The sequence below is a fragment of the Camellia sinensis genome, chromosome 11 (genome assembly GCF_055761805.1).
Source record: "Camellia sinensis isolate YWXY chromosome 11, ASM5576180v1, whole genome shotgun sequence".
NCBI lineage: Eukaryota > Viridiplantae > Streptophyta > Magnoliopsida > Ericales > Theaceae > Camellia > Camellia sinensis.
This window is the reverse complement of record NC_138971.1, coordinates 76,714,602-76,728,136: the sequence shown is the minus strand read 5'-3', so window position 1 is coordinate 76,728,136 and position 13,535 is coordinate 76,714,602. Positions and strand designations below refer to the sequence as shown.

Below are 13,535 nucleotides of genomic sequence, written 5' to 3'. Positions count from 1 at the left end.
CATTCCTAAGCCATGTTTGTCCTTTTTGCTCTTCTCTATCATAGAGATACTTAAGAGAGGAGCAGGTTCGGTTCCTAAACCATCAAAGGTTACAAGTTGATTACGTGATGGTTTTGGACACGTTTGGACAAAGAATTAATAAATGCAATGAAAAACAACCACACCTCTTTCCTATCATGAAACACTTCATGGAGGGAGGTTGACACGCTTTGAGAATCACCAAACACCACAAATTAGTATGCAATGACTCTAGAAGCGACAGATTTGGTATAATGTTCGACCAAATTAAGTCAACTAAGTCCAAAAGCAATAAAGATGAACAAGTATTGACTTAACTTGAGAAATGAGCCTTTCAAGCCGTTTTCTTCGGGGGAAATTAAAAAGGAGGAGTCAAACTCATTTACGAACGATAAGGGATTCGGAGTCAAACCCGAGAGAGGGCAATAATGACTCTAAATCCAAACCCGATAATAAGCTATAATGAAACCTTCCTTTGCGATTTCCAAGGGTCTAACTTAAAAGTTAGTCCTCCCTTAGAAGTAAATACACTAGTGATAAAGAGGAATGATAAACAGGAGGCTGTGTCTAGCATAAGAGAGATGTAATGCTTTGGTAATTGTGGTGGCCGATTAAATGGATTATTACTTTTTATTATTTACGATTAAGTGTTCGTCAGATGGCTAAGCTATGGATGTCGTAGGAGCCGACTATACCCTTTCATATACGGAAGGCCCAAGGATAGGATCAAAGCTCAAGAAGTAGTGGGCCCATGGATGGCCCCTGGAGGAATCATTATAAAAGGAAAAACCATGCTCAAGGAAAGAGGATTGAGAGAAAAGTAACAGAGAGAGGATTAAGAGGTGTCGTTTGGACGAAAGAGTATTTCTAAATCCATTTCACCATAATTGGCGCCGTTTGTGGGAACACTCAAGCACGTTCATGATAGACGTTACCGACGATCCTCCTTCCATAGCAGACAATGCTACACCAAATGTTACACCAAGAACCATGCTTGGTCCAGAGAATATCACCACTCGAAGAGCCTTAAATTTTGATCTAGTGGTTCAATCTTCACCCTCAACCTCCATGCAGGAAACCATGCATACAATTATAGATCAAGAAAAATGAAATGAACAGCGTCTGGAAGAGATGGCGGCTGACAATGAATGCTTACATAAAGAGCTAGGTCTGGAGTTAGCCAAATCTCAACAGACCGCACCACATCACGAGTGGGGCCAGTCACCCGAACAACAGAAGGGAACTCAACGACATCGGCATGGAAACACGATGACATCAGCACCTCTGACTCATTAGCTCAGGAACCTATGAAAAAGGGGCGTGTTTGCGTGTCCAGCTTATTTGAGGGAAGTCCATATGTGCGGCATAAACAAGGAAATGACGATGGTTTAGACGGGGGAAGACAGGCATGATCCTTTCATACAACGAATTGCCAGGGCTGTCCTGTCGAAAAAATTTAAAACCCTGACATTTACGTTGAATGATGGTAAATCTGATCCAACGAACCACATTCGCCATTATAAATAGGCAATGACGTTGCACGCTGATGATGAAGCGTTTATGTGTCACATGTTTCCAAGCAACTTTGGTACGCTGCTAGTTCGGTGGTATTACAAACTTGAACCAGCCTCGGTCAAGAGTTTTCATCAGCTCCAAAAATCTTTCCAGGAAATATTTATCACCAACGAGATCTAGCATAAGCATGTCGACTCGCTCTGGGCAATGCAAATTAGGCTAGAAGAAACCCTCCATGAATATTCGACACGCTACTGGAAATGTTTCAATCTGGTTGACGATGCCTGTAATGACTCCATGGCCATTACTTCCTTCAAGATGGTCTTGCACCCTGACAGTCCGCTCAGGAGCTCATTAACTAGACGACCTCCTAAAATAGTGTGGCTTTAATGAAGAAGGTTGAGGAGTATTGTAAAGTGGAGGATGACGCCCTCCGCATCAAAGTAGGACAGAAGGTCGTGGAGACAATTGCGCCTATCTTGGTACAGCCGATAAGCATAGCCCCACTAGAAAGAAGCCCCGAGCAGTAAGGCAGGCCAAAACAAGAAAGTCGTCGCAAGTCGCGCCGATCGCAAGAACAACACTCGTGCTGATCGAGCGAGCAATATCAAGCGGACAACAAACGCCCTAGGTGATCCGAGAAGAAGTACACTGAGTTGACTGAGCTGATTAGCAAGATACTTCCTAAAGTCCAGCATCAGCCTTTCTTTAAGTGGTCGGCCAAGATGATTGGACCCCTTGACACAGGACGCAGGGATAGACGATGTGAATACCATAAGGACCATAGGTATGAAACCAATAGATGCTACGCCTTGAAGGACCATCTTGAGGAGTTGGTGTAGGATGGTGGACTCCTCCAATACCTCATCTACAAGATCACTCAACCTAATACAGTGGCTCTACACCTGGACTCACCTCCGCTGGGCACCATTCATATGATATACTATCTTCTGACGCCGAATGACATCCATACGATCTAGTCACAAGCATCTCAACCATGCCCATCCAAGCCGTCTACACCAACCACACGGCTGCATCAGAGTGACAAGATTAGCTTCGATGACACAGATCTGGAAGGGCTGAGCCTTCCCCACAATGATGCTCTTGTTATCGAGTTGCGAGTAAACAAATTTGCCGTCGAACGCATTCTGGTTAACCAGGGGAGCACATCCGAGATAATGCACTACAAGACATTTCTGAAACTTAGCTTCACGGATTCAGATTTACTACTGGCCGTGTACCCCTTGTCCAGCTTTAACGCGAATCTAGAATACCCTTTGGGCAAGGTCATAGTTGCAGTACGTGTAGGCACTAGGACACTTGACGTGGAGTTTCTAGTCGTTAAATTGCCATCATCATACAACATCATTATGGGAAGAACTTGGCTACATGCAATGCAGGTCGTACCAGGCACCTATCACCAGTTACCTTGCTTCCCAACACAACATGGCATTGAGTAGATTCGAGGCTCTCAGAAGTCGGCAAAGGATTGCTACCTTACTACTTCCGAAAAAAAGCCAAGGGAGTTGGAGGTCAATTCAATTGAAATTTTAGACTGGGAGAACCTCAAGGATGTTGGAAAACCCCCCCAACTAATAAGGCAACTGAGGATTTCGTGTGGATTGAACTCGCGTATGAACCAAATAAATTCTTCCTGATCGGGGCCTATCTAAATGTCGACAAACGCCAGGAGTTAATTTCGTTCCTAATCGGCAATAGTGATGTATTCACCTGGACACCTTATGAAATGCCAGGAGCGGAGCATAGCACAAATGTGGACCCAAAGGTCAAGCCCATTATGCAAAAGAGTCACCGATCGGCAGCCGAGCATACTACGGTCGTTGTCGAAGAAGTTGACAAGCTCCTGGAGGCCAGCACAATCCACGAAGTGAATTACCCACCTGGTTATCCAACACTGTTGTTGTAAAGAAGAAAAATGGGTCTTGGCGTGTCTGCGTGGACTTCACGGACCTGAATAAGGCCTATCCCAAGGATTACTTCCCTCTTTCCCAAATTGACCAACTGGTGGACGTAACTGCGCATCATCAGCATATGAGCTTCTTGGACGCATATAGGGGATACCATCAAATAGCCATGCATCCTAAGGATCAGGAAAAAATGGCATTCCTCACCCAAAGGGGCACTTGTTGTTACAAAGTCATGCCCTTTTTCCTGAAGAATGCTGGGGCAACTTATCAGAGACTTGTCACCATCATGTTTAAGGAGCAACTCAATCGTACCATGGAGGTGTACATCAAAGATATGGTGGTAAAGTCCAAAGAAAAGCATGTCCACTTGGCCGACTTGACAACAACCTGCGACATCCTCCAGAAACACGAGATGAAACTTAATGCCTCAAAGTGTGCATTTGGTATCAGATTTGGCATATTCCTGGGCTATATTGTGAACTATCATGGAATAGAGGCCAACCCAAAACAAATTACAACAATCTTGGAACTCGACTCTCCTCAATCAATCAAAGAAGTATAGAAGTTGATGGGGATAGGCGCGGCTCTCAATAGATTCATTAGCTATTCTTCGAATTGTTGCTGACCTTTTTTCCACACCCTTCGACAAGGGAAAACATTCCTTTGGACCCCTGAGTGCCAGACCGCCCTAGACAGCTTAAAAGCTTATCTCTGTTCGATACCGCTCTTGACAACTCCATCGCCGGGCAACACACTCACCCTGCACCTTGCGGTCTTAGATTGTGCAGTCAGTGCCATACTGCTCAAAGAAGAGCTAGGAGAGCAACGACCTATTTTCTATGTTAGTAAGGCAATGGTGGATGTCGAGACGTGACACCTACCACTGGAAAAGCTGATTTTGGCCCTAGTGGTGGCCGTAAGAAGGCCGCCAGAAAATTAATGCACTATTTCCAGGCCCATACAATAATCGTGCTGACGGACTACTTTCTCCGAACAGTACTTTGCAGTACGAAATCATTAGGGCGCGTCTCCAAATGGGCGTTGGAACTCGGCCAATATGACATTCAATTCTCTCCCAGAACGGCTATCAAAGGGCAGGTTTTAGCCGACTTCGTTGCTGAATTTATCGGCTGTTAAGCCAACTTAAAGCCAGAGCAACTAGCTTTCCAACCCCAACAGGAGTGGAGGATGTATGTTGGAGATATTTGGCAGATGTACTGCGATGGTTCATCTAATCAGCGTGGTTGCGGGGCCGGAGTAGTGATTATGACTCCTGAGGGTGCCATAATCGAGCAAGCGGTCAAGCTCAGCTTCGACGCATCAAATAAGGAAGCCGAATATGAGGCTTTGCTTATTGGCCTTCGTAATGTACTTCGACTTGGTGCTAAGCGGTTATAGGTATTCTGTGATTCAAAGTTGGTTATCAATCAACTGAAATGGGAGTATGCTGCTAGGAACAACCGAATGGCAGCGTACATGAAGATGGAAAACTCATTACTCATGAAGTTTGACCACCATGAGCTAAATGAAATTGCCTGCGACCAAAATACCCATGTAGATGCTCTTGCTTGCTTGGCTTCTGCCATCAATTCCGAGGTTAAGCGGACCATTGAGATGGGGTTCGTCAGTGAGCCGAGTATTGGTCTCTCGGATTCTGTTTGCATCAATGTTATTGACCTGGGGCCGAGTTGGATGGATCTCATTACCGCATTTTTATCTTTAGAACAGCTACCCGTGGACAAGAAAGAGGCCCATAAGCTGCGGAATAAGGCCCTACGCTACTATTTGGACCCCCATAGAAAGCTCTACAAAAATTTTCTCTCAGGGCCATATCTGGATTGTGTGCACCTAGACTTGGTAGAGGATTTCTTGGCTGAAATACATGAAGGCAGATGCGGCACCTATTCTAGTGGGCGTTTGCTAGCCCACCGAGCCATAACCTAGGGGTATTACTGGCCTACCATGTGGACTGATGTAGAGAATTGCGGAAAGAAGTGTGAGCAATGCCAAAAAATCTCTCCCTTGATTCATCTACCTGCAGAAGAACTGAACTCCATCATTAGTCCTTGGCCTTTTGCTCAATGGGGTTTGGACATCGTCGAACCATTGCCAAGAGCTCTGGGAAACAAACGATTCCTGATTGTTGTAATGGATCACTTCACAAAATGGATCGATGTGGAACCATTGGTGCACATCTCGAGACGTAGATGTCAAATATTTTGTCTGGAAGAACATTATAACCAGATTCGGCATATCGCGAGTGCTCATATCTGACAAGGGCACCAATTCCGACTATGGTGTCTATCATGAGCTGTGCGGCACATACGGCATACGACCATACTTCTCCTTACCAGTCTATTCACAAAGCAATGGCCAAGCCGAGGCCTCTAATAGAGTGATCCTAGATGGAGTCAACAAATGGTTAGAAAAGGCCAATGGCAAGTGGATTGAAAAGCTGCTTAGTGTACTTTGGGCCCACTGCACTACTCCAAGGTAACCTACCAACGAAACAGTATTCGCCTTATGTGTCGGGACTGAAGCTATTATTCCCCTTGAAATCGGCCTGCCCACTCTAAGATCAAAAGCATTTGACATAGGACAGAATGACATGATGTTAGCCTTGGATTTGAATTTGATTGAGGAATGCCGTGATCTGGCTCTTGCGCATATGGCATGCTATCAGCAGCAGTTCGCCAAATCATATAATCAGTGCGTACAACCGTGCCGTTACATCGCGGAGGGTTGGTTCTCAAGAAAGTGCTTCCTGCCACTAAAATTCTGGCCGATAGCAAGCCGGGCTCCAATTGGCACGGCCCATATCAGATTGACTCAATTGCTCGGGCAGGGGCATATCGGCTCTTGGACATGGCTGGCAAAAAGCTTCCCCGACCATGGAATGCCACCCACTTACACAAATTTTATCATTAACCGACATGAGAACTATCCATGCTTTTTGGCTTTTTGAAGTATGTAACAATGACGTGTTTATCTTCTATTTCCGCTAATATGTATATAATTATTTAGTTCATCAATGACTTTTGCTTGAGTTTTATTCACTTGGATCTTATATGAATCGTAAAAAAGACTTCGAATTCGGAGCGCCCCTCGTACTTGGCATAATCAGCCGAACAAGCCTCTGAATTCAGTGCGCCTCTTATGCCTAGCATGATCGGCCGAATAAAACTCTGAATTTGGAGCACGCATCATGCTTGGCACGATCGACCAAACAAGCCTCTGAATTTGGAGCGCCCTTTGTGCTTGCACAATTGGCCATCAATGAAAGACTCTAAATTCGAAGCGCCCCACGTGCTTGGCACGATCGGCCGAACAAGCCTCCGAATTCGGAGTGCCTTTTGTGCTTGCACAATTGGCCATCAATGAAACACTCTGAATTCGGAGTGCCCCTCGTGCCTGGCACAATCGGCTAATTAAGACTCTGAATTCGGAGCGCCCCTCGTGATTGGCCGAACGAGCCTCCAAATTCAAAGCATCCTTTGTGCTTGCACAATTTGCCATCAATGAAAGACTCCGAATTTGGAGTGCCCCTCGTGCTTGGCATGATCGACCGAACAAACCTCCCAATTCGGAGCACCTTTTATGCATGACAAAATTGGCCATCAATTAAAGACTTTGAATTCGGAGCACCCCTCATGCTTGGCACGATCGGCCAAACAAGCCTCTGAATTCGGAGCGCCCCTCGTGATTGGCCGAACGAGCCTCCAAATTCGAAGCATCCTTTGTGCTTGCACAATTTGCCATCAATGAAAGACTTCGAATTTGGAGTGCCCCTCGTGCTTGGCATGATCGGCCGAACAAACCTCCCAATTCGGAGCACCTTTTATGCATGACAAAATTGGCCATCAATTAAAGACTCTGAATTCGGAGCACCCCTCATGCTTGGCACGATCGGCCAAACAAGCCTCTGAATTCGGAGCACCCTTTGTGCATGGCATAATTGGCCGTTGATTGGATACTCTGAATTTGGTACAATTACTAACCTTTCATAAATTGGCATAATGAAATTGGTGGAATAACAAGTAATCAATTTTTTCTGTTTTGCATTCTATAAAGTGCTCCTGCAAGTGCCGTACATCATATTGGGTCAAAGAGGCAAACACGATATGCACTAAAGTCCATTACACACAATTTATTAAAAAAAAAAAAGAAATACAAAGGTCTACATCCATTAAGCTGCTCAAGCTCTCTCAAAATTCGTCCTAGCCTCCCCGTCATCAGCCTCTTCTTCATCATCCGTTTTCTAAGCATCATAGGCCTGAAATGGAAATTTGTAATTTTGGTACAAGGGCGACGCCGAGTCAATACCCGCAACTGGAAGCACCTTGATCCATCCGTGTTTGAACCCGCGGTTCTTATATCGACATAAATCATTAGCCAACTTTTCCTTCGTCTTTGCAATACTGATTTTCTGCCCATCAAAGAAACCTTCCTCGTAGGCATGCAATCGTACGGCCTCTTTGGTAAACACAGCCACCGTGTTTCGATTAGGCAATAGCATGAACAATCAGCCGTTGGTTCATTTTATCGATAACAGCCATAGTCACCGATAACAAAGGCTGTTTTTCAGCAGCCCTGGCTTTCCGCCATTCACTCTCAACCTTCTTTGCATGACGTTCCAAATCACAAATTTAGCCGTCCTTCGGTGTTATCTCTTTCTGAGCGGTCCGCAAGTGCATGCCAGTCTCGTATGCACAGTAGAGCCCTTTGAGGGACCCATGGACACCCTCTCTGAACACTTCATAGCCACTTCGCCTAATCATGAACTGCTGAACTTCAGGCAAAAATATTTTCCTAGCAAAATCCACTACCTCGTTCGAATCATTAATCATCGAGTCGACCTCAGTCATGGGTTTGTTGCCAATAAAGACAGCGAAGCTTAGAGGGCATGGCGGTCTACTTGGCTCATGTCAACTAGACCTTTCGCTATTTTTTGGCTACGTCCCACCCCTGTGCACTTTCTCCGCCTCACCTCTCTTTGGCAATATACTTTGATGATCTGAAGCTACTGTACTCGCTCTGGCAGCATTGCCACTCTCTTTACGATTCATCTTTGCCTCCAATTCCGCCAAACTTTTTCCTCCACCACCAGCTGCTCATAAAGAATTGGTTGCTCAAGTGTTACGTTGAGAGCTGCTAGATCCTTCAGCCAGCCATGCTTGAAGTCACGGTTCTCAAACTTCAATGCCTCGTCTACATAGAGCTCTTTTGTTACCATTTCTCTAGCTTTATATGCTTTAGTTGCATCGACCTCTGCACGTGCTAGCGCCTCTTTCAATTTCTCCAACTCGGCCTGTAATTTGGCATTTTCTTCAATGGCCAACTTCAATTTACGGTCTATACTGTTTGCCCTTTCTTCGATGGCACGAAAGAGCAGATCGTCATGCTTCGTTCTCTCCTGTTCGGCATCCACCCTCATTTGTTCTTCATCAGCTCTTTTGGATTCAGCTTTCACCTTCTGTGTCTCTATTAGGAAGTCGGCCATAGCAGTCTCAGCCTTGCATTTTTCCTGTACAAGTTCGCCTTCTATAATGCTGAGTCTTTCTACGGCGTCATAGTGTCGACGACCGATTTCTACAATTCTCCCCACCAGCTACTAAACATGATATAACAAAGTTAGTAGTAGGCACAAGAATGATGTATACAATCCAAAGTGACTTACCAATAGTGCCGATTATGCCGCCAAAGCAATGGAAATGACGTCTGGCTCGGCATGAAAGGTGGCCTTGTCAGACAAAAGTGAAAGTGCCAACGCAACACTTAATGTGATGGCAGGATCTTTGATGGTCGATCCGCTGGCCAGAACTAAGGAACTCTTCATCCTGGGCTGGATGGTGAATGGCTCGGCCGAGTCTGGAGAAAATGCCTCCATCCTTTGTCGTTTGTCAATTGGTTTATTTGATGATTCAGCAAGGGCTTCGGTGGGCTATTTTTTACCTCTTTGCTCAGTTTGATCAGAGCCTGAAGTTTCTGTTTGTTGCTAACTAGGTACTTCGGCAACTTCATCCACAATCAACTGTGTAGTTTTTGGAACGGCCGCTGGAGGGGGAGTTTCCTGACCACCCCCATACTGGCTCTCCTCTTTGCTGCCATTTTTTTGGCATTCCTTCATCTGGCGAATTGGGAAAGTGACTCTCCACCCATCTCTTCAGACTTGGCCCCAGGCAAATCTCCTAATTTGGTGAAAATATCGTCTTCAGGAGAGGCAACTGTAGCTCGGCCGGAAGTAGAGGGTTTGCCGCTACCCTCTGGGATAAACTGCCCAAAGGCCAACTCAAGCTCCCTATTTTAAATCTTAGTCTTGCAAATGGGCTTCTAGTCCAGACTCTTCGCTGTCTGCACCCTTTTTATCTAGACGGTCTTCGGGTCCAGCCTCATCGGTGTCTGAACCTTCGAAGCCAATATCCCTAAAGCTTTTGAAATTAGGGAAAATAAGTGCCGTTAGTTGCTGTTCTCCCCTCAGCATAGGAATATGGTTGGCGATCGAAAACGTTAAGTAGGTGGGATCGTACTTTAACATAATATGAGTGGCCTGCCCTTGCCCTTGAAGATTTGAATGCCCTTTGTATTTAAGGACCGTCTACACCTGACTCAGAACAGCTTCGTCTGTCGAAGGGGGGGCACTTTTTAAGTCGTTGCCTACGAACAACAAACTGGGTGTAGACGTTCCCGAATGTCCCGGCAAAACCCGTTTTGTTCATTTGGGCTGACTACAGTTTGGACTCAGATGTCACGGTTCTGAATCTAATCTCGCAAAGTGCAATGCGAGATTGATAAATCACCAAAGAGTCTAAATTTGGCAAATCGTTTTGAAAAACTAATTTTTAGAAAGAAGTGCCAAGAATGGACTGCTTCACCAGATATAGAGTTGCCACCTAAATATTTTATTTTGGGAAATTTAAGAAACCCTGACTCGTGCCTAAGGCCACGTGTCCGTCATCACCAAAGTTGCCTCGGCTTGAGAACTTGGGTACGAGAGGGGAAGGTCATGCAATGAGCACCCCCGCTCGCCCGATCAAAGATCGGCCTTTACTATCATGATATCTTGTTTTTGAAAACACATGTGCTCTTATTCCGGTTATTAACCTATAATTACTATGTGATGCGCACAGCATACAAGTATAGACTGGATCGCCTAAGTTGGAACAAAACATCTCATGTTTGTTTTTGAAAGCGGTTTGCTACTCGCAAGTAGGCTAAAATGCGGATTTTGCCACCCTCAAGTGGGCTTAGAAAACATGGTGATTTGCCACTCTCAAGTGGGCTTGAAACTCGTAATCAATGAATTGTTCCAGTTCAAGTAATCCAACCTTCACCCACATGCATTCAGGCAGTTATATCACATAAGCAGTTAGCCTCATGGCAAGCATGCTATCATGGCAGTCACTCACACACATGCAAGGATGCTAAAGCATAAACACTTACCGAGTACTCCGAGCCAAAACAAAAGATAGTTAGTAATCATGCATGATCCTAGCTATGTCAAGAATGCCTAATGCAACACATGCAAAATGCAACTAAGATAGGCTCGGCTATTCTAAAATGTCATGTGAAATGCAACTTGATATATGTATTCGAATAGGAATTGAAATACAATGCAGTTAGTATGATGCCCCGAGCCCGGTGCATGCAAGACAGATGAATGAATGCGAACATGCGAGCATAAGGATGCTAATCAAAACATGACCTAGAACTAACCATCAAAAGCAGGTAAGTAAAAGGGAGAAAGACGTGGGGTTAGAAGACATGCACACACTCACGCACACTTATTACCAAATTCGCCCTCTCGACGGAGGGTCCGAATAAATAATACAGAATCGACTAATTAACTAACTATTCCAGCTAATTAATTATTACACAACCAAAATTGAAACAAATATACATTCTAAGCTAACAAAACACAGAAATGGCCTCATGATGAGGGATGTGTGTATGCTCGAATCGCCTCGCTCGGAAATCTATCGCGATGCCCCGATTTGCCACTGTTTGCAACTGGTCTCAGAACACTGCAAAAAGCTCCAGAAGGCTGAAACGTCATCATGGGAATTTGTAGGAGGGAGGCCGACCAGTTGTTGGCACGGGGGACCACCTGCCGACCACTTTTTGTGTTGAAAACTAGGAAAAGTGGTCGACCAGCCACTTTATTTGGTCGGCCGACCAGTTTTTGCTGCTGGTTTCTGGTTTGTTGCAACAGAGAGCAAGAAAGGAGCATGACAAAGTATTTGCAACACATGTATACACAACCACCCTCCCTCTCATTACATAAGCTCAAGGGGGTGTGGTTCTCGACCCTCAGGCCACCAATCACGCATCTTGATGCATAGTGGCCGAGGAGCCAAATTGCACAATTTAATATGGAAATGAATGCACAAGTAAACACATAAAGCCTAAAACTCTATCTTGTATGATCAAGAGCGTCGGCGATTGAGAATTGAGGCGCGTTTCATCACTTTGAGTATGAAACGCCCCTCGTTTCCCGTGTTTGGACTAACACCCACTCCAAACACAATGCACCAAGTGGCATGGAACATAGCATACTCAATGCAAGGAACAAAATGGCATGCACAGTGCGAATGACAACCTAGTATACTCAATGGAAGGTAAGGTGGCATACTCGATGCAGTATGACCTAAGCATACTCAATGCAAAGTATATGGCATACGCAATGCAATGGACAATATAGCATGCAAACAACATGCAATCAATCATGCTCAATGGACTTAAACTAAAGTGGACAGACCTCAACCATGCCCAAATAGAGGCCAATGGTGATAAAATAAAGGCATGGAAGTAAGAGAAATGCATGCACATGCATTGGCTCACCAATTAGGCATAAGAACACAACTTTCAAAAGGCATTGAAAGGATGAAACATGGAGTACAATGGCATATGTTCCAGCACTGAAATGGCATGCTAAATGACTTCAAATCATGCAAACAACTCACGTGATGCATGTTGCAAGGCTTAAGCATCAAAGCTAGTGAAATGTGTTACACTAGAGGCATGCAAGACAATGCTCAAATGGCCAAACCAACCCCAAACAGACCTTATACATGCCAAAACAGTAGCCAAAATAGACTGAGATGATGGCTTGAAAGGCAAGAAAATGAGGCTCATGCAATGGTTCACAAACAAGGCATAAAGGAGCAACTCTCAAACACATTGAAGGAGTGATAAACATGAGAGTATGGCAAAGATATAAGCTCTAAAATATCATTTAAAATGATGCCAAGGCATGCAAACATCACAAGTATAGCATGGTAGAAGCCTCAAAACTCAAGACTAGTCAAGGCATTTGCACTATAGCTATGCAATGCATGAAGCATATGGCAAACACAACCCAAAAAAGTCCTAGAGCATGCCAAAACAATGACAAAACATGCATGGAGCAAAGCCAAAACAAGCTAGCATGAAGGGTCAAAACATGGAGTATGTAAGGCCAATAAGGAAGTTTACACTACACCTACCAAAGCCAAGTGTGTGATGACTTAACCAATAAAAATCAGAGTTATGACATGTCAAATGATGGCAAAAAACCTACTGAAATGGAGCCAATACACGCTAGAAAGACATGCTACTTTGCAAGGCTACAAGTAGGTTTACACTACAAGTATAAGAAGCATGAAAGAGGTGACCAAGACAGACCGAAAGAGAGTTATGGCAGGTCTGGGAAGTCACAAAAACATGCTTGAAAAGAGCTAACATAAGCCACAAAAAGATGCTACTTTATAGAGCTAACAAGGCATGGCATAGAGAGACAAGAAGGGGAGGCTATCCCTTCCCATTTGGGACCTCAAAACAAGCTTTTTACCACTGAAAATCTTCTGGATTTTAGTGGTTCTAAAGCCACAAAAAGTTGTTTTGAAAGGCCTTAGAAGATGGCTCAATAGCTATACAAGTCAAGTAGCAAAAGGGAGGAAACACCTCCTAGCCAAACAAGGCACAAACCAACACTTTGAGGACTGAAAAATAGAGTTTTCTTCAGTTCAAAAATAAGCCAAAAATAGTTTAAAAGGGTTGCAAAACAAGCATGCAAGAATGGCCAAGATAGTGTACAAA

General features: G+C 44.6%; 1 protein-coding gene across 1 annotated transcript; it reads left to right on the top strand.

The window, feature by feature from the left end:
* The first annotated feature begins 4,649 nt into the window (after positions 1–4,649).
* LOC145802422 (uncharacterized) lies at positions 4,650–5,405 on the top strand. Its single transcript, XM_082895134.1, has 2 exons — positions 4,650–4,829; positions 4,878–5,405. The coding sequence occupies exons 1-2, from the start codon at positions 4,650–4,652 to the stop codon at positions 5,403–5,405; spliced, it is 708 nt and encodes a 235-aa protein (XP_082751260.1).
* The last annotated feature ends 8,130 nt before the right edge of the window (positions 5,406–13,535 follow it).